Source organism: Myotis davidii, unplaced genomic scaffold, assembly GCF_000327345.1.
Source record: "Myotis davidii unplaced genomic scaffold, ASM32734v1 scaffold554, whole genome shotgun sequence".
Lineage (NCBI taxonomy): Eukaryota > Metazoa > Chordata > Mammalia > Chiroptera > Vespertilionidae > Myotis > Myotis davidii.
This window is the reverse complement of record NW_006285312.1, coordinates 1,139,625-1,160,367: the sequence shown is the minus strand read 5'-3', so window position 1 is coordinate 1,160,367 and position 20,743 is coordinate 1,139,625. Positions and strand designations below refer to the sequence as shown.

The window sequence follows — 20,743 nt, the reverse complement described above, 5'->3', positions numbered from 1 at the left end:
AGTAGTTCACTAGCAAACATGTTACCCATTAAAAAGGTTCCAGGTACTATAAGCCTTCAGAGCCAGTGTTCAATAAACCGAGCAGTAACAAGAAACTTTAAAATACTAATGTTCTAATCGGGTGAAGAGTAAGTGGGTACCCTGTGAGCACTATTTGTCACTGTTCCTTAGACAGTGGTCGGCAAACTGCGGCTCTTTGGCCCCTTGAGTGTGGCTCTTCCTAAGCCTTAGGAGTACCCTAATTAAGTTAATAACAATGTGCCTACCTATATAAAGTTTAAAAAATTTGGCTCTCAAAAGAAATTTCAATCATACTGTTGATATTTGGTCCTGTTAACTAATGAGTTTGCCGACCACTGCCCTAGCATATCCAATTAGTTTGATCAGAGGTGTAAACCATTCTCTTAATAACACGCAGTTCTCCTATAGATGTTTTTCTAACTTTAGGCATTGTAGCTCCCACTTCATGAAAGACGCAGGTGAGCTGCAATTGTCTTTAGGTGGACTCAATTTGAGGTGCACCATTTTTGCTAACCAAGCTCTAAACCTCAAAGAACTAAAAATTTTACGAGTTGATCTCCAAGTCTACATTATGCTCTTGCACTTTTTCAGTTTTTAAATGTACCTTTCATAGGTTCTGTTATCTGGTTTCCCCCCTCTTAAGTCTTAGAGACCTCTTACTATAGGGTGAGTTGATGTTGAATGAGTGACTTACTCAGTTGCTGCCTCCTGTCCTCAGCTGTTCTTGGAGTGCCCTTTTCTACCAAATCATTCAGTTCCTGAAAGGGGCCAAGACTGCCTTACCCTGAGCATCTGAATGACCACAGATAATTCACTCCTGGCGAGTCCTCTAACAGTCCCTCCTGGGTTCGTCAGTGGACTCCTTTGCCCATTATCCTGGAGGCTCAGTGTTAATTGCCCCTTACATCCAAGGCGTGATGGTCTATAGTGGGTACCCAGATATCATTAAATTAGTGAATCAAAGGAAAATAAGTCAGCAATAAAATGCAAGAGTCTGCCTGGCCTGGCCTCTGGTAGGAACCATGGCTCCCCAGAGAAAGGCACTGGGAATGATCCTATGGGTGCATTAGTCTTTTCCCCTAAGGTCAGAAGGGATTCTGTCATGCATTCAAAGTATAAACTAGTACAAGTCAAGTCTAGTCTAGAATCAGGAAAAAAAAGGCTTATTGACAGTAAGTAAAAGGATGAGATTAAAGTGTTTTCATCCTTGGAGCCAAAAGCTGCATCAATAAATAAGACCTTTAGGCATAAAACTCAACCCTGAAGTCATCAACTCCTTTCTATGTAGCAATTCAGCAAAGTATTTCCCCAGAGTGAAAAAGAGATGGTCAGCATGATAGAACCAAGAGAGCACTTGGACCCACAACTGGGGTTAATCTAGCCACTCCTACTCACCTATTTTTTTTTATGCTGAACAAGTCAAACATTCTCTAAAATTGGCTAATACCAAAGTTTTGGGGTCCAAGTGAAGTGCTTTGTAATATGCTAGTCAAATGGATGTTTATGGGCTCAGCTCCTATGAAGCACATGTAGATTACCCCTCCCTTTGTTTTGTATATTAGAATTAAGGGTTTGAAAAAAGGTTGCTTTAGAATAAGGGAGAGCAATAAGTGTCTACTGTGTGCTACCATGTTGTATACATTATTCCCAATTCTGTCAGCCTCTTAAGGTAGAATCATACTCACCCAAAGAGCTCAGAGTTGCATACAGAGCCCATATGCTTTTCCTGGCACACTGAAGTCTTCCCCGTAGTTGCCCAGCCAACATGGCTCAGTGGTTGAGCATCGACCTATGAACCAGAGGTCTCGGTTCAATTATATGCTAATGATATGCTAAGGCTGCTGGGGACTGAGATGGGCCAGACACGCCCTGGAGCCCTCCCACAATCCCTCCTGGTCAGGCATATGTCTCGGTTGTAGGCTCCATACCCAGTAGGGAGCATGCAGGAGGCAGCTGATAAATAATCCTCATCATTGATGTTTCTCCCTCTCCCTCTCTGAAATCAATAAAAAAATATATTAAAAAAAACTCTTCCCAGTAGAAACTTCAGGCTGACAACAAAATGGGTTAAGGATGAGAATGGAGACAGATCCAAGGTCAATTCCTTGAAGGGGATGTTCCCTAACCTTTAAGGTCTGCATTTTGTGGGGCAGCCACACAAACTGTCCCTGAGCAGATCCTGATGTCCAGGTCCCAGCACTAGCGTGGGTGCACCAGTGTGCTGTTCCCTGATCACACCAAACACAGAAACGGCTCCCAGAGAATCAGGTTGGCTTTAGACCCTCTGGGCCTGGAGACCAAGTAGCTCCAGAAGGAAAATCGTCGCCTCATGCTGTCACGCCTGTTCCCAGGTCACCCGAACTTCCCTCACCCGCCACCAGAGGTCGCCGCTGGAGAGACTCCTGTGCGTTGTCCCTTGCGGAGCCTTGGCCTGCATCCCGGGTTTGCTCTGGTGATTTATTTTTGGCACCTCTGCCTTCCCTCATCAAGTAGCAAAGCACGAAGGAAGAGCAGCAAAATATCCTGCTCCGGCCACAGCTGTCGGCTCAGGACACACTGCAGTCCTCTGTTGTCCCCTCCCTACAAGGGGCTCTGGGACCTTTGAGATTCCTGTCAAGTCTACTCAAGGGCCTGTGAGGACCTAACGGTGAGTAGCTGAGCCAGTGATGGACAAAAGCCAGGCGGCAGACAGGGTTAGGGGGAGGCTGTGGGTTAGAGTAGAAACCCCAAAGTCCGTTAGACCCACTTCCCTTCTGAAGGCAGGTGGACCAGAAGAATGACGGCACTGACTCCAGAGTTTAGAAAGTGGGTCCCTGTGACTGATTCAGACTGAGTTTTGGAAAGGACAGTATGTTCCAGAAAGGATTAAACCTATTTGGTGACCCATTTCAAAAGGGTTTCGGGAAGAGTGTGGGGGTGCAGGTGGAGGCAGTGAACAGACGCATAAAAACAGCCCCAAGTTAGGCCTGGAGCCAAAGGAGGGAACAAGAGAAACCTCCTCAGCCCACACCAAGAGAGATGAATGCCATCAGAATCAGCTGGACCTGGCCATGCCGTGGAATGCATCCCCAGCCGGATGGCATCCTGGGTGGGTCCAGATGTATTCTCTGCCCGGGAAGGGCTGGGGGAAGGTAAAGAGCTGGTGCTACGCAGTGTTGAGAACTTATAAGGACTTGCCAGGAAATGAACTTGATGTTACAGGGAACAGACTCTCCTGTGCTCAGTTGGGGTTGCTGACAGGACAGAAGCAGCCTGCTGCTGGCAGGAGGCTTCTGATAACCAGGCACCCAGCAGTGGGGACACCGGGCTTCCTGGAACGGCCAGCCCGAGGCCTGAGGCAGCCAGGGCTGGAGCTTGGCTGGTCAGCAAATCAGCCCCTGTGACAAGCCAGGCCTTGTTGGGCCCAGAAAAGGCAGGAGACATGGGACTAGAAGAGTGTGGACCCTGCTCAGTGGCAGCTGTGCCCATTTTCTGTCTGCTGTTCTTCCTGTTGGTGGATGACTTTGTCCATTCCTCAAACCCTTCATCCAAGGTCAGTACCCGGAGCTTAGCTCCTCTGTCCAGGCCTGGATGTCCTGGCTCTGTACTGCCCCACACTGTGGCAGGACCACTCAGGGCTCACGGGCCATCGCTAGTAGGACACGGGCCATTCTGCTGACAGACCCTGCACCAAAAGAATACCCCCACCATCAACTCACCTTCCGGGAGCAGCTCCTGCTATGTGCCTGCACTGGATGCATACAGAGGGGCAGGATGGCTGGGGCTGGGACATCCTAGACAAGATCACAGCTTAATGGGGGACATGACAGCACACACTGGCAAGTGATAGCGGAGGCTGGGACCAGAATTCCCCCATCAAGCTCTGCATCCCTCAGGGCATCTGGCACAGTGCTTTTCAAAGAATATAAAAGGATGAAGGCATGAAAGATGGTTATGAAAGTCCAGGGTAAGGACAAAATGAGTGAGAAAGCATGTTCTGAAAGAAGGGGCGTTTTCAGGGTCAGACGGGACTGGGGTAGGTAAGGACAGGCTGTAAGGGCAGCATATTAAGAAGATGAAATTGTGCGGCTTCTACCTTTTCCACAAGTGCAGAGAGCAGGCAGAAGTAAGCAGGACCAGCCTCATGTCCCCAAAGAGGAAAGGAAGCCACTTTACTTTGCCCTCTGGAGAGGTTCTCTGTGGTTCTGTCTAAATTTATTTTTATTGATTAATTTTAGAGAGGGAGGGAGGGAGAAAGACATAGATTTGTTGTTCCACGTATTTATGCATTCATTGGTTGATTCTTGTATGTGCCCTGACCAGGGATTGAACCCACGACCTTGGCATATTGGGATGATACTCTAACCCAGTGGCTCCCAACCTTTTTTGGCCATGCCCCACTTAAGCATCTCTAAAATCCTGATCCTCCCCCCAAGAGAACTGAAATGCATAAATAGGTCACAATATACATTTATAGATTGTATATGAGGCCCCTAGAACCATAAGAAATGCAAAAAAAGTCACTGTTAATAACTCATTCTCCAATTGCCTCTCTTAAAAATCAAATTGCCCCCCCTGGGAGGCATGTGGCCCACTTTGGGAACCACTGCTCTAACCAAATGAGCTAACCAGCCAGGGCCTCGGTAGTTCTTTCTAAAATCAAGGCTGTGCCGGCCTCCTCAGAGCTAACCTTGGGTCCCGATGTCCCCGCAGGCCTGGGCCTGGCTGCCTATCCCCTCCCCCAGGGGGAGCAGCTTACTGTGAGAACATGCAGGGAAACATGGTCACCTGGACTCACAAGAGTTTACAGCCAGTGGGAAGAACGATGCTCGACTCTTTTCAAAGCATTTTTTCAAATCTCATTCATTTTGAACATTCACAATAGTCCAGCCCTGTGCTAGGTGAGACAAAAATGCATGAAAACTGGTTCCCACCCTCAAAGAGCACATCCCCCAGGCCGGGAGCGCTGACAGCATCTTTCTGTTCCCTCTCAGAGCCCTTCAGAACCACCCCAAGGAGCTGAGCATGACGCGGGACGAGGCGCAGCTGGACGACTCACATTCCACAGAGGGTTTCTATGAGAACTATGAGCCCAAGGAGATCCTGGGCAGGTAAGGCCCAGACCTTTTCCAGGAAACACTGTCCGAGGCTCCAGCCGGCTCTGCCAACCTCTGGGCCAATCCCTGCTGGACCCTGGGCACCCAGGCCATTTCCATCCCTCAGTTTGGGTCCTCCCCTCCTGACCAGGAAGGTAGGGTGTGAATACCCAGATCAGGGACCTCTCCTGGCAAAGAGCTTCCCGCAACCCTGACTGACGCTGGTGACATGCACATCCAAACCCAGCTTTGGGCCAGGGTCGGAGATCAGGGGTCAAACGAAGCTATGGCCTTGAGAGTGTATGGCCTATCTATGTGTGAACGAACACTGAACTGGGAGTTAAGAGGCCTGAGACCAGGCTTGTGACTCATCAGCATCCTGCTTCTCCCAAAAGCTCACAGGGAGTTGGGGGACAAGGCAGGACATCTTTGCTGTGGCCTGGACTTGGGGCACCCGCTGAGAGCACCTGTCCTCTGCACCCCCAGGGGAGTTAGCAGTGTCGTCAGGCGCTGTATCCACAAGCCCACGCGCAAGGAGTATGCTGTGAAGATCATTGACGTCACTGGCGGGGGCAGCTTCAGCCCCAAGGAGGTGCAGGAGCTGCGAGAGGCCACGCTGAAGGAGGTGGACATCCTGCGCAAGGTGTCAGGGTACCCCAACATCGGTGAGTGCTGGCTACCAGCCAAAGCAGGGAGCTCCACCTTGCTTCTGCCCTGAGAACCCAAGTCAGGGAGTGCAGCCCACCATGCAGCTAGCCAGAATTGGCCAGGGTGTCTCCTGCACCCTGAGGCCCACCGGCCCAGTCCCTGAGGCTTGAGGTTCCGAGCTCCAACCTCCAGGAAGACTGCTCCGGGGACTCAGCTCGAAGCCTCCTCTCCCAGCCAGACAGAAGGGGTCACCGGCAGGTCTGGGACTGGGTGAGGGCGGGGGAGTGGGGTGTGAAGTCACTGGGCCTGCCCCCTCCCCTAGGGGGCCCCCTTGGAGTAGCATCCAGATACCCCCTTCAATTGTGCAGTCGGCCCCAGCAGCTTTCCTACCCCTGCCCCTAGACCCCACTGCCTCTGCCCAGGCTCCTCTGCTCCCTGAGGCAAGCCAGCCATTTCCATTTCAGTACAGCTGAAGGACAATTATGAGACCAACACTTTCTTCTTCTTGGTGTTTGATCTGTAAGTACCCAGCCCTGGAGCCAGCCATACCCAGAGCCTCATCAGAGAACTTCCCATGTGGTCTCCCATCCAGCAGCCAGCCCACTGTAGATGCCAAGTAGGATCACAAGTGTTTTAGGCAGGTCAGCCCCGGGGGTCAGGCTCCCCGGCTTTGAATCCTGGGTTCACCACTTATGGGCTGGAGGCTTTCTTTCTTTACCTTGTTAATCCTCACCCAAGGATACTTTTTGCCAGTGATTTTTAGAGAGGTTGGAAGGGAGGGAGGGATTGGAGAAGAGGGAGAGAGAGGGGGTGGGGAATGTGAGAGAGACACGACTGGCTACCTCCCACATGCACCCGACTGGGCCAGGGAGTGAACCCACAATCCAGAGACGTGCCCTTGACTGGGAATCAAGCCTGAGACCCTTGGGCTGATGCTCTATCCACTGAACCACACTGGCCAGGGCATTATTGCCCTTTTTGTTAGAAAAGGTTCCCAGCAAAAAGAATTCCCTGGCTCGTTGCTTCCCCACTCCACTGAGTCCTTGTTGAAGAACAGAAATCTCTCTGCATGGCTCACTGTTAAAGGGTGTCTTGATTTCTCCCTATATAACAGCTAATTTAGGGACTGAATTTCTTGAGAACATTATTCAGTTAAACTTTGTATTGTTGGAACGTTTCCTATTGTGGCCCTATTGTGGTTTTGCTTGGAGAAACACGTAACTTGGCCTGTGTGTACAATTAAACGGCCGGCTCCAGAAGGCAGAGCCTGCTCATGTACCTTGCACAGTCCCCAGTACTTACAGGTAAACCTGCTGCTGCTGCTGCTGCTGCTATTGCTAATAGTGAGTTCACCTAGTGTCTTTAAGTTGCAATTAAAACAACAAAAATGGGACTCACATGTTGCTTTTTAGGAACACAGTGCAGATAGTGTATAAAGCAAGGCTTATATCTGTGAATTCTAGGTTGTTTCTTCAAATGGAACCCCTCTCCCTGCCCTAGTAGCTAAGCTCAATGGTTTTCTTGCCTCTCTGGGACTCCAGCAACATCCCTTGTGCCCTAGGAATCCAACTGCTTTCCCTGGAGGAGCGGGTGAGAGGGGGCAGGATGCACCTTTCCTATTTAACACAGGGAGACTTTCCCAGGGACCCTCCAGACTGGACCAGCCGCAGCTGTCCCAGCTCCGCTCAGTGGCCCTGCCCTTGGGGGCAGCTCAGATGTCCCTAACCTTTGAAGAAGTTACTTGGGGAATCTATTTTTAATGCTGCCCCAAGTTGCCCTCCAGGTTATGACTAGATTTTTCTAACGGACACCTCTTTATAGAGCATCCCAAGAAGTGAGAAGGTTGAACTACAATTCTTAATCCTAACAGGCACAACTGCTCCTCCAACACTCAACACTCATTCCATTTGTTCCTGAAAAATATCAGGATACTCCTGTCCTTCTGATCGGGGTCTGGGCCCTTGGACCAGGAGGGCCTTCGGCCAGTTTTTCATCTCCCAGCCCTTGATTTTGGCCCTGATAGATCTGTCCATGCTGTCACTCCCACAGATGGGAGAGACCCTCACACTGATGCCATACCACCCCTCCAGCCTCCCTTGCTCTTGTTCCAATCTTCCCAGACAACCTCTCCACTCACTTCCCAGCTCCTCCCTGCAGACCCTGGTCCTTTGCCTCCGGAGGGATTGGGGTGAGGAAGAGCTCTCTGGGAGCAGGCTAAGAATGGGGTGGTCTTGGGATCAATCCAGCTACAAACCCTCTGTCACCACAGGATGAAGAAAGGGGAGCTCTTTGATTACCTCACTGAGAAGGTCACCCTGAGTGAGAAGGAAACCAGGTGAGGGTCCACGTGTCCCTCTCCCCACTCCCTGCCCAAGCCCCAGTGCGACAGGCACCCAGGTCTCAGAGGGTGTGCACCGCTGGGCTGTGACCTCCCTCCTTGGCTCAGCCCGACCCTCCCAGCCGCCCTCTCTCCTGTGCAGTCGGCCTGGTATGTGGGCTTTGGTCTCCCTCCCCGCCACCTGGCCCTGCAGAGAGCAGAGTGACACGCTCCTGTCCCACCCCAGGAAGATTATGAGAGCCCTGCTGGAGGTGATCTGCACCTTGCACAAACTCGACATCGTCCACCGGGACCTGAAGCCCGAAAACATCCTCTTGGACGATGACATGAACATCAAGCTCACAGACTTTGGCTTTTCCTGCCAGCTGAAGCCAGGAGAGAAGCTACGAGGTCTGGTAACGAGGCCTGGCTTTCTCACCAACTCCCAGGAACAGAGATTGTCTGGGACCCTCCCCTATATCCCCCAGAATAAAAATCCTATCATTTCAGGGTTAGGTGCCTTTTCAGGCAGGTCCTCTTCTCAGGACCGAGTTGAGCCAGGTTCCCACGGCCTGAGTTCTAGGCCAGAACAGTTAGATGTGACCAGGGAACCAACAGGCCCCAAGTGGGTGGCCCTACGAGCCATCTCTGGCCCCTGCCCTTGGCCCTGAAGTTGGCCAGTGCTAGGCGAGTCCCAGACCAAGCACTATTTCTGTTCTATCTTGTTTCTTCGAACCTTCTTCTTCCAAGTGCCTCCTGCTGACCTATCTGATGGTAATTGTTCCTGCAGAGATCTGTGGGACCCCCAGTTACCTGGCCCCCGAGATCATTGAGTGCTCCATGAACAGTGACCACCCGGGCTACGGGAAGGAGGTGGACATGTGAGTGTGTTGGGGGGAAGGGACAGGGATGCCACCATGGCCGAAACACCTGGCTGGGGAGGGGAGGAACTGGCCGGAGCTACAGCCAGTCCCCCTGCCTTCCTCCCACCCACCTGGTGCCAGGTGGAGCACAGGGGTCATCATGTACACCCTGCTGGCTGGCTCCCCGCCCTTCTGGCACCGGAAGCAGATGCTGATGCTGAGGATGATCATGAGCGGCCACTACCAGTTTGGCTCACCCGAGTGGGATGATTACTCGGACACCGTGAAAGACCTGGTGAGGGGCCAGGCCCGCTGGCTCCTGGGCTCAAGGGGCAGTCCACCGTGGGGGGGTGGGAGGGGGTGCCGGGCACAGGAGGGAGGGGTCTGCTAGGAGACCCCAAGGCTTCTGAAGCGCTGGCAGGGAGCCTGCCTTGCTGTTTTCACTACCCACCCCGTTCTCTCAGGTTTCCCGCTTCTTGGTGGTGAACCCCCAGGGCCGCCTGACGGCAGAAGAGGCCTTAGCGCATCCCTTCTTCCAGCAGTATGACGTGGAAGAAGTGCGGCACTTCAGCCCGCGGGGCAAGTTCAAGGTATTGAAGCTCCCTTCCCATCCAGGGCCCTGGAGCCCAAGCCCCCCAGGGACCACTACTCATACTACTTAGAGGCTAGGGTTTCTAGGGTATCTGCCCTCCCCTTCCCACCCACCCCTGATGGTTCCCAGAACTCTGGCTCCAGGGAAGACAGATGTCCTCTGACAGTCTAAATGCCTGCCAGTACTGGTAGGGCAGGAACTGGGGGAACACTGGGAAGGACCCAGGGGGCACTCCAGGCTCTCAGACCTGGCCCTCCCCCCGCAGGTGATCGCTCTGACAGTGCTGGCTTCAGTGCGGATCTACTACCAGTACCATCGGGTGAAGCCTGTGACCCGGGAGATCATCATGCGTGACCCCTATTCCCTCCGGCCTCTGCGCCGGCTCATCGATGCCTATGCTTTCCGAATCTATGGCCACTGGGTGAAGAAGGGCCAGGAGCAGAACCGGGCTGCGCTCTTTGAGAACACACCCAAGGCTGTGCTGCTCTCCCCGGCTGAGGAGGACTACTGAGGTGCTGGCAGGAGGGATGCGGGGGAGGGGGAGGCAGGGAGGGGAAGCCACAGAAACACTCGTCAAAGGAATGAGGTTGTGCAGAGAAGGCATTGGTCCAGACCAGAACCGCTGGACCTGGGCCACTCTCCCCTCAGAGGCTCTGCACAAGCGAAAGGCACTCCCATCACAATGCAGTTGGGGCCTGGGCACAGAGGAGGGCACCGGATGTGGTCCGACCGCCAGAAGCCTTCCGGCTTCTCCACCTCCCAGTGGTACCACCATCTCAGTGTCTGCTCAGGGGAGGCCCAGAGTTACTGACCCTCGGATACACTTCCCTTAGGGTCCCAGGGTGAGGAGAAAACAGACAGCCGTCTGAGATATACAGTCACGGGGGATTTTACTGACCTCACAATGTCCAGTGACACCATGGGAGCAGGTCCTTCTCCAGGGGACAGGTTTCCAGAGGCATAAGGAAGCCCTTGCATAATTAACAACAGAAAGGGACACTTCTCATGTTTGTTTCTGGAGTATCATTTACTTTGTGACTCGCAGGAGGCACAGTTTGGCCTGGTTAATGCCGTTCTCCTAGACCAGCGGTTCTCAACCTGTGGGTCGCGACCCCTTTGTGGGTCCAATGACCCTTTCACAGGGGTCGCCTAAAACCATTGGAAAACACATATATAATTACATATTGTTTTTGTGATTGATCACTATGCTTTCATTATGTTCAATTTGTAACCATGAAAATACATCCTGCATATCAGATATTTACATTACGATTCATAACAATAGCAAAATTACAGTTATGAAGTAGCAACAAAAATAATTTTATGGTTGGGGGTCACCACAACATGAGGAACTGTATTAAAGGGTCGTGGCACTAGGAAGGTTGAGAACCACTGTCCTGGACCCTTTGAAGACTGAATTGCGCTTTAAAGAGCCCACATTTCTCCATTTCACATACAGAGAGTGGAAATCAAGTGCCTTCAGAGGCACACAGAAACACTATACAAATGAAGGCAGCATCTCCTTTCCACAGCAATTTGCTGGGAAAACAGAGAAGTGGGGAAATTCTGCCCTAAGAAACAATGTCAGGTCCCTGAATCAGACACCGAGAAAGGGGAAGGGAACAGACTTAAAAGGATTTTAACACACTGCCTTTAAGAGGATGCTGCCCTGATTGTTTGAGTACTTGGCCCCTGTATGGTTGATATTTGACCTCTAATAAAAACACCCAGCTCCTGGCCACAATCAGTGTGTTGGGGCCCTTCACCAAGAGACATGGCCTCCCTGAGGCGAGAGGCCTCTCCCGCCCACCTGCCACCAGGTGAGAGGTGCCCGTCACAAGGGGCAGAGGAGGAGAAGGTGGAAGTTGAAGAGCTTGGCTGTTTGATATGTGGCCAGTGAGTGGCATGGGTACCACGGGGCACTCTTCGTGGCTGTGCGTGGCTGCTCACAGCTCCCCAGGCAGTCGGCCTATATTGGAAGCACAGCGGAAGCCTAGGTTGTCAGACGCTGAATCTGGAGTGTTGCCCATCCTGCCACCAGAGAAGGGGAGAGAGAATGAACAGGTTGAGAAAGGGGCCTTGGGCCTTACCCAACTTTCCTGTTCCACCTCCCAGGGCCTGCTGCGACCTGGGGGGCCCCAGGACTGTGGAGGGCGTGGTCTGGAAAGAAGCCTGGTCAGAGGGCAGTCCCGGGGACAGGAAGCGGCCTTGGGGATGGGTGGAGGAAGTGACGGTGGTCCTGAGAGACTGAGCTGGAAGGCAGGAGAGGCCATGACTAGCACCTGTGACTGTTGGTGGTTAGGAATAACTCAGCCGGAAAAAACCTGTTGGCAGTTAGTGAGAGTATCACAGCGCCAGTCAGTTCTCCATACTTTTCAAAAAAGTTTCAAGTGAATTCCCTCGCTTGCCATTTCCCAACTGCTATGGAAGGCAAGGTGTGTTCACCATTTTAGAGACCCAGGAGCAGATACTAGAAAGAGTTAAATATCTTGCCCAAGGCCAACTATTGCTCCAACAGCACAACAGAATCAATGTCAAACCCAGTTTCCTGGTTCTAGGCCAGTACTTTTTCTACCACTTTGTCCTAAAAAAGAGAGAATTCAGGGGCCTTTGTGGGTCAAAGAAACACCTCCAAATCTGATATCCTGAGTGGCCTCTACAGTCCTTATGGAGCCAAAGAATAGGAGGAGTTGCAGGGAGATCAACCAAAATAAATCTACTGGCAAACGAAGCAGCAAGTCCTAGCAGGGGACCAGCAGCCTAGGATGCCTCCATCCAGGTGCCACCACTAACCACCTGTTTGAAATGAGCAGGTCCCAGGACCCTCCTGGGCCCATTTTTAACTTGACTGTAAATCAAAATGGTTGTAGAAATGATTTTCCATGCGCCCGCCTGTTTGAAGAGTCAATATTTCCATGACCCATGGCCATGACCTATTGATGTGGCCATTCTACTCCCCCCCTCCGCACACCTACTGATGAGGACAAGAAGAGAAGCCCATGTAACTGAGATGCTGGGCACAGAGTCTCCCTGGGTGTGAGAGCTGAGAAGAAAAGGCACACGCTGTCCTGGACTATTTTCTTTTTCCTGGCAAGCGCTACCCGCTTCCTTTTCAGTACCCACATCTCCTGGTGCAAGTAGAGATGCAGAAGGAGTGCCAACACCAGTTGTGGTGCCACCTGTGCTCTGTGAGGTCACCTCCAGCCCCTCAGCCCTCAGCTACCAAGCTCCTCACCTGGTGGTGACCCGGGCCCGGTGATTGGCAGAACCATCGGATGTGTCGATCCAGGATGCCCCCCGGAGGACACGCATATCCGGGTTTGCACCCTGGTATGGTGACGCTGTCCACTCCCACACGTTGCCCACGAGGTCATAGAGCCCTGCAGCACAGCAGGGGGTCAGTTCACCACTGGAAAGCATCACACATGCCTGTGAGCCATCAAAGCCCTGGGAGCAAATGCTGCCCCAGGTGCTTCTCTCTGCCTCATCCATCAGGCAGAATGCTCCCACCAGCCACGTGTGAGTGTTGATGGAGACCGATAAGAAATCTTACCATAGTTATTCTGTGGGGGGAACGCGTTCACTGGGGAGACCCCATGGAAGCCGTCCTCAGCCTTGTCACCCTTGGGGAACTTTCCCTGAGAAGAGATTCAGGATAAAAGATTTGCCATCCTGTCCCATGGCAGGTGTTCCTGCCTGCCCACAAGGAAACCAAGGTCATCTGGAATAGGGGGAAGGGCACGTGGCAGTGACCTGAGGTTCCCAACCTGAGCTCCCAAACCAGCTGCCTCAGGTCCTCCACCAGGACCTCCAGCTGGATCAGGAAGTGTGTGGTTTCCCTGTGCTCGCTGTGGTCCGTGTCAAGCCCATCCCACTCCACTGTCTCCATCCTCAGAGACTTCGTCCCCTCGGCCTTGAACCCCATGCTCAGAGCCTTGGGAAGGAAGGCTCTTCCTCTCCTTCTCCATGCCCTGCACCCTCCACCTTCTCAGGAACCACCCCTTTCTCTTCTACCACCAACAGGTTTAACCCTGCCTCATCTGCCCTGACTCTACCTTTCTCACCTCTTGCTCTTTACCACCAAAACTCTTCAAAAAGTAACCTATATTTGTGAATGCAATTTATTTAACTTGTTCACGCCTCTCATTAAAATTGGGTTCAGCTGCCACGACTCTGGAAACTGCTCTTATGAAAGGGAAGATGAAGGGGCTATAATTTACTCAACACCTACTATGTGCTAGGGCTGCTACACTTATATCTTTTAATTTAATCCTTGCAAGGTTGTGAGGCAAGTATCCTCTCCCTTTAAGAAACTAGCAACTGCCCTGACTGGCTTGGCTCAGTGGATAGAGCATCGGCCTGCGGACTGAAGGGTCCCAGGTTCGATTCCGGTCAAGGGCATGTACCCTGGTTGCGGGCACAGCCCCAGTGGGAGGTGTGCAGGAGGCAGCCGATGGATGTTTCTCTCTCATTAATGTTTCTAACTCTCTATCCCTCTCCCTTCCTCTTTGTGGAAAATCAATAAAATATTTTTAAAAAAAAGAAACTAGCAACTGAGGCTCAAAATGGTTAATTTATCAAAGATCAAACAGTGTATGTCAGATTTCTCTTTCTGCAAAGCTCTGATCCCAAGATCATCTGAAAGGTCCAGTCTCCCTCTCAGGCCCCTATCAATGCTTCCCCCCAAAATACTGAGGCTGTGCTCCGCTCACTCTACAGCGTCTCCTGGCCAGTGTGGGAGGACAGGATCATTCTTTCCTAAGGTACATGCTTATGACTCGCAAGCTACTTGCTCTGACCCAGACTTCTGTCCTAAGTTTCAGACTCATATTTTCAACCTCTGACTGAACATATAAAAGACCCAAAGGCATCCTAAGCTAAGCTGATCCTACCCTGACCAAGTTCTGTCCCTCTGACCCAACAAGCATATTATCTATTTGGATAATGGTGGCACCATCACTCTGTTGCCCAAGCTTGGATTCATGCTTGAGTCCAACTCTCTTCCACCCCACCACATTCGATTAATTACCAAACCCTGTCCATCTGCTCAGACATGCCTCTTCCATTGGGCTTCCTCTCTATTCCACTTCCACTTAATTCAAGTGTTTATAACCACCTAGACACCCCTTGCCACCTCTGCAGCTCTGCTTCATCTAGTCCTGCATAATTAGCAAGAGTTAACTTCCCCAAGTCAACATCTGATATTGTTACTCCCCTGTATAGCAACCTCCATTTGGCTCCCCACTGCCGAGAGGGTAAAACCTAAAACCCCATCTTGGCGCATCTGCTCCAATATCTGCCTCCAACCCACTGTCTACTTCATCCCCCAACACCACCTGGACCCCCACCATTTCCCCATGCTCCAGTCTCTCTGAATCTGGCACGTTTCCAAACAGACAGTACCCTTTGCTAACACAATGCCAACACGCATGCTGTGGTGCTGGACAACACCCTTTCCTCCTCTTTTCACTTAGCAAAATCCTATTTGATCAGCTCAAATGTCATCTCTGAACTCTCAGGCAATGAATGATTTCCTCCTGCGCACACTGTGCACCACCGCCTCGTCTCCGGCTTCGCCCTTTCCAGCTTTAGGACACAGCCCTCTGAAGCCCACACCTAACACAGTGCCCAGCCGACAGCAGGCCTCACTGCTCCGAGAAAGGACAGAGTGAGGAATGCATGTCTTACCTGCCACAGGTTGGTGCGGTTTGGCTGGAACTTGTTTCCCCAGGGATAAACCTGACCTGCGGGAGAGCAAGGAGAAAGCATTGGGGGGAGAGGTGAAGAGTTGGGAAAGACAGAGAGCGAGCGAGAGAACCGAAAGGAGGTTATTTTTATATCCCATGCCCATCCCTTCCACTCACTGCATTGCATTCGGAGCCCCGCCTCCTGCATTACCCCAGGGCAGTGCAATCCTAGGTGTGGTTCTGATCAATGCCTCTGTAAACCACCTGTGACCAGTGCATGTTGAGATCAGTGCAGAAATTGAGAGTAACCATTGAGAAACTTGTTCGTTGGACTTCGATTGGCAAAATGAACAAACAACCTCATTTATCACATTAATAACTTTGACTATTGGTATAGCTGGTGTTCAAACTGTAGAGGCTGGATATGGTGAATTGCTATTTCACTCTCATAACTTTTTTTAATCACCATTGCAGAACAACTAAGTTATGAGCAAAGAGCAATTTTTTATATTAAAACCCCTTCCCCGGCAGAAACGTGTATACTCGTTTTCACAAAATGTTCTTTTTCAGTCGTCGACGAGTATACTAAGAAAATATGGTAAAAAAATATGGTTTATAGGAAGACGAGTTACAAACTGTTTTCATAACCAGCATCAAAAATACTATATAGAGCCGAGACCAGTTTGGCTCAGTGGATAGAGCGTTGTGGGCACATCCCCAGTGGGGGATGTGCAAGAGGCGGCTGGTTGATGTTTCTCTCTCATCAATGTTTCTAGCTCTCTATCTCTCTCCTTTCCTCTCTGTGAAAACTCAATAAAATATATTTAAAAAAAAAATACTATATAGAACCAAAATAAAAAAATTAGTCTGAAAAAGAAACGTTTTTAACAAAAAAATTGTTGGGGAAGGGGTTAACCCCTATACATCCATGGAAAAGGCATGTGGTTTGGATAACTCTTCTCCTCTTCTCTATGCTATGTTGGTCCAACTGTATTTTTTGAAACATGACATCTCTGTAGAATCTCCAACAATAAAAAAAAATTGTTTTTTTCATTCCATTTTTCCAGTTATTAGTTTTTATGGTATTTTAAATAAATACCATATTTTACATATTTTACATAGGTCTGAGATAGATGAGAAATAAAAATAACAGCAACTGGTCCTTCACTGCTCTAGGGAGCATGAGCCCTTCCCACCCTTTAGAGACCCCCATGCAGGGCAGGATGAAGAGCAGAACAAAGGGGAATCGCCTTGGTAGCTCTATACCCTTTAAGCCCCCTCGGGCCGCGAACTCCCACTCTTCCTCAGTAGGCAGCCGTTTCCCCTGCCATGCACAGTAGGCCCGCGCATCATTCCAGCTCACGTGTACCACTGGGAGCTCCAGTCTCTCTCGGATGCCAGAGCCGGGACCTGCAGGCTGACAGCCAGGAGGAAGTGAGACAGGCTCTGGGAGCTCAGGGAAGTCTGAGGAAGGCTAGGCTTAGGGCACCTAAGTTCAGCTTTTAACACTAGGGGAAGCAAAGAAATTGGAAGAGAGGTTGGTGAGTGAGGAGAGGTCCAGAACGAAGAGACTACACATGAGACTGACAAGAAAAATGGGATAGGTGATGGGAAGAGGACTAGGGAACAGGGTGTCTTGGCTGTTTTCCTGAAACTTCTCCTTTTAGCTCAGTATTTCTAGATGGGCAAGGGGGGCTAGGGAAGCCAACCCTCCAGGGGTAGAAAACAAGGTGGAGGAACCAACCCTTACCTGCCTCCAGAATGCCCTTTCCACTGGAAGCCACCAGAGAACAGGCTACAAAGAAGAAAGAGCATGACTGCAAGATGCTCGAACCCACCATGCGCACCCTCCCGACTGACACATAGGAGGCGGAGCAGACCCTTCAGGCCAAGACTCAGGGCGTCCAAGTGAGGCTGTGTCTGGAGTCTCTGAAGCCTGACCCCTCACGGCCCTCATTAGAGGGAGGCCTGTCAGGACGTTCTGCTTGTGCAGGATGTATCTTGAGCCCCATGTGTATCTATCTGGGTCTTTACAGTCTCTCTACCCAGAAACCAGCTCAGGGGTCCCTTCCTGGGAGGAAGTATTCACTTGACCCTTCCAGGAAGGGCTTCTCTCACTTCCTCCCTGCCTCCCGCTCTCAGGTCTGATTTCTACCATGGCCCAGGTGACCCCACATGCCTCTATGTCCAGGTCCCACTCTCTCCCGTTCCCTCAGCTCCAAGCCCAGGTTTTCTCACCTTCATTTGCTGAGTCGCTTTGTTTCTAAGCTCATCTGAGACAAAGTCCTCAAAGACAAAGCTCCACCCAAACGTCTCGGCCTCTGTCCGGTACTTTTTCTCCCTGACAAACTCCCTGAAAAGAGAGATTTCGCTTGGCTCAGCTGAAAGGGTTCTGTGCTCCACCCTCACCTCTCCTGCTGCAGAAGAGCCCACCTAGCCTCACCCTGTAAGTCCCACATCACAGAGGTCCCATGAACTCCAAGGAATTCACCTGAAACCCTGAGCAGGAGATTTTCTTTGAAAATCTGTTGCTATAAGGTCCCAGGTTTGATTCTGGTCAAGGGCACATGCCGGGTTGTGGGCTCGATCCCCAGTGGGGGACTTGCAGGAGGCAGCTGATCCATGATTCTCTCTCATCATGGATGTTTCTATCTCTCTCCCCCTCTTCCTTCCTCTCTGAAATCAAAAAAAAAATATTTTTAAAAAATCTGTTGCCGTGTGTTTAATTCACATACAGTAAAATTCAGTTTTTTTTAGTGTATGCTTTTATGACTTTGACGAAGCATACAGTCATCACCACAATCAAGAACCAGAACAGTTTCATCAAACATACCCCAAATACCTCTGTGCCCCTGTTTTTTGTTCCTATGGTTTTGCCTTTCCTGGAATACATACTTTCACATAAATTGAACTATACAGGATGTAGTTTTGGGGTCTGGCTTCTTTCACTTAGCATAATGCTTCTGAGATTCATCCATGTTGTCAAAGGTATCAGTAGTTTGTTCCTTTGTATTGCTGAGTAGTATTTCACTGTATGGATGTACCATACTTGGTTTACTCATTCACCAATTGCAGGTCATGTGGGTTATCTCCAGTTTTTAGAGATTATAAGTAAAGCTGCCGAGAAGATTTAAGGGTGGGGAATGGTTTCTTTTCTGAAAGGTTTTTCTTACATACCTAATTTCATGAGAGGGAGGCAGAACAGGTGTTATCATTTCCATCTAATAGAATAAAGAAACTGAGTCAAGCCGGGACCGGTTTGGCTCAGTGGATGGAGCGTCGGCTTGCGGACTGAGGGGTCCCGGGTTCGATTCCGGTCAAGGGCATGTACCTGGGTTGCGGGCACATCCCCAGTGGGGAGTGTGCAGGAGGCGGCTGATCGATGTTTCTCTCTCATTGATGTTTCTAACTCTCTATCTCTCTCCCTTCCTCTCTGTGAAAAAATCAATAAAATATATTAAAAAAAAAAAAAAAAGAAACTGAGTCAAATAAAAATAAGCTGCTGAAAAAACAAAAACAAAAGAAAAAAATTGAGTTGCTGAGATTTTAGAATATATTTTCATATAGCTCGGTATGGTTTAGCAAGTCTCAGCACACAGATTACTAAGGTGAGATGGATGGTTTTCATTATCACCTCGTCTGTGCCAGCCCTCTGATATAAGAAGGTATTATTCACCCTCAGAGGGCATTGAGATCATCTGAACAGCTTGAGAATCTTTTATCAGAGAGGCAGACAAAGTCAGGTGGATTCTAAGCAAAGTTTAGGGGCTTACTAGAGGTGACATTATATTTCTACCATACACTAGGTCATGGTCGGCAAACTGCGGCTCGTGAGCCACATGGGGCTCTTTGGCCCCTTGAGTGTGGCTCTGCCACAAAATACCACGTGCAGGCATGCACATACCGTGCTATTGAAACTTTGTGGTCCATGCACAGAAGTCGGTATTTTGTGGACGAGCCACACTCAAGGGGCCAAAGAGCCGCATGTGGCTCGCGAGCCACAGTTTGCCGACCACTGGGCTAGGTCATAACTTGAAATCTAAAAGGTGCATACTGTGCAGCTATCTATTTTGGGTTGTCATGATATGGTACAAGTCTGATCAGGAATGATTTCTCCTTCAATTTTAACAACTTTCCTGTTTAAAAATGTTTTAAAAGCACATATAAGCACCCTAGCTGGTTTGGCTCAGTGGATAGAACATCAGCCTGGGGACTGAAGGGTCCCAGGTTCGATTCTGGTCAAGGGCACATGCCTGGGTTGTGGGCTCGATCCCCAGTGCGGGGCATGCAGGAGGCAGCCGATCAATGATTCTCTCTCATCACTGATGATTCTCTCTCTCCCTTTCTATCTAGAAAAAAAAATTAATAAAAGCACATATAAGTAGTACGTGTGGTATTGTAGAAAAATGAGGAAATTTAAAATCATCCATTATCACACTAACTAATATGTATCATTCCATATTCTTCCTGGCCCCACTCCCCAACCCTCCCACCCTGTTTAACAAGGTGCTTCCCTGTAATTATTGTCATTTGGAAATCACAACAATATGGGTAAAATCTGTTAACTAATGCACTTCCACTTTTTTAATGCATATACATTCTATATACATAGTTTTTTTTTTCAGTGTTTTTTTTAAATATATTTTTTATTCATTTTTTACAGAGAGGAAGAGAGAGAGATAGAAAGTTAGAAACATTGATGAGAGAGAAACATCAATCAGCTGCCTCCTGAACATCCCCCACTGGGGAAGTGCCCACAACCCAGGTACATGCCCTTGACTGGAATTTAACCCGGGACCTTTCAGTCCGCAGGCTGACGCTCTATCCACTGAGCCAAACCAGTTTCGGTGATTCTATATACATAGTTTTAAAAAATGGGATCATAAGCTATATATTATTTTATAAGCTACTTTCTTGACTTAACATCTCATAACTTTTTAAATATATATGTTTTAATATATTTTTATTGATTTCAGAGAGGAAGGGAGGAGAGAGAGTTAGAAACATCAATGATGAGAGAGAATCATTGATTGGTTGCTTCCTGCAACACACACACACACAAGCACGAGCTACTAGGGGCGGAGAGCTATCAGCTTTGGAGAGCTACCAGAGCAATGGGCGGGGCGGTCAGCTGAGGCAAGCAGAAGCAGCTACTGGCACAATCGTGCACACTGGGCCTCTAGTGTTTAAATAATCCTTAAATTGTTAACAGTTGTTTACAATGTCATCTTTTCAGTTAAATGTTTTTGGACAACTTTAATTCTTTCCTTCAGACAAATCCCTAGAGGGGGAATCACTGAGTCAAAGGATCTGAGGAGTGTATCAAAAATCCTATGCTTATTTCAGTGTGTCTCCTGAATCAGTTTTTCCCCATAACCTTTTATCTTGAAAAGTTTTAACTCCACAAATGTAACATTTAAGTACATTTGCTTTATTATCTTCCCATTCCCTCTCTTTCCTCCATCCCCCTCTACATAATCACCCCTGTACTATTTTTTTAATAAATCTTTTTTTAAAATATGCGTTTACTGATTTTAGAG

At 49.6% G+C, this 20,743-nt stretch overlaps 2 protein-coding genes across 6 annotated transcripts in view; one reads left to right on the top strand and one right to left on the bottom strand.

The window, feature by feature from the left end:
* Positions 1 to 2,085: 2,085 nt before the first annotated feature.
* On the top strand, positions 2,086 to 12,745 carry PHKG1 (phosphorylase kinase, gamma 1 (muscle)). 4 transcript variants are annotated; one of them, XM_006756085.2, is made up of 11 exons: positions 3,378 to 3,553; positions 4,995 to 5,111; positions 5,583 to 5,761; positions 6,209 to 6,263; positions 8,014 to 8,079; positions 8,225 to 8,472; positions 8,852 to 8,942; positions 9,066 to 9,219; positions 9,389 to 9,514; positions 9,782 to 10,028; positions 12,633 to 12,745. In XM_006756085.2, exons 1-10 carry the CDS (start codon positions 3,519 to 3,521, stop codon positions 10,025 to 10,027), a joined length of 1,317 nt encoding a protein of 438 aa, XP_006756148.1. In that variant the 5' UTR covers positions 3,378 to 3,518; the 3' UTR covers position 10,028; positions 12,633 to 12,745. The 4 variants fall into 4 exon arrangements, with proteins under 4 accessions (XP_006756149.1, XP_006756148.1, XP_015414487.1 ...); XM_006756086.2 differs by lacking the exons at positions 3,378 to 3,553; positions 12,633 to 12,745 and adding an exon at positions 2,086 to 2,668 and having other exon boundaries at positions 9,782 to 10,520; XM_015559001.1 differs by lacking the exon at positions 12,633 to 12,745 and having other exon boundaries at positions 3,379 to 3,553; positions 9,782 to 10,520.
* The window catches only part of SUMF2 (sulfatase modifying factor 2), a 13,539-nt gene continuing 3,635 nt past the window's right edge, over positions 10,840 to 20,743 (bottom strand). For both annotated transcript variants that reach the window (XM_015559002.1, XM_006756088.2), the window contains exons 3-9: positions 17,442 to 17,556; positions 16,954 to 16,998; positions 16,470 to 16,620; positions 15,205 to 15,260; positions 13,070 to 13,154; positions 12,752 to 12,896; positions 10,840 to 11,547 (exon numbers count right to left, since the gene is read on the bottom strand). In XM_015559002.1, the coding sequence (XP_015414488.1) occupies positions 11,463 to 11,547; positions 12,752 to 12,896; positions 13,070 to 13,154; positions 15,205 to 15,260; positions 16,470 to 16,620; positions 16,954 to 16,998; positions 17,442 to 17,556 (682 nt within the window). In that variant the 3' untranslated portion in view covers positions 10,840 to 11,462. The remainder of the gene's footprint in view (positions 11,548 to 12,751; positions 12,897 to 13,069; positions 13,155 to 15,204; positions 15,261 to 16,469; positions 16,621 to 16,953; positions 16,999 to 17,441; positions 17,557 to 20,743) is intronic.

Excerpts from the sequence above, each read along its gene's own strand:
- PHKG1 (XM_006756085.2), top strand. The coding sequence starts at position 3,519 with ATGACTTTGTCCATTCCTCAAACCCTTCATCCAAG. Across the intron at positions 8,473-8,851 it reads GCCAGGAGAGAAGCTACGAG|AGATCTGTGGGACCCCCAGT; the intron begins GTCTGGTAACGA and ends TTGTTCCTGCAG. Across the intron at positions 9,515-9,781 it reads GCCCGCGGGGCAAGTTCAAG|GTGATCGCTCTGACAGTGCT; the intron begins GTATTGAAGCTC and ends CTCCCCCCGCAG.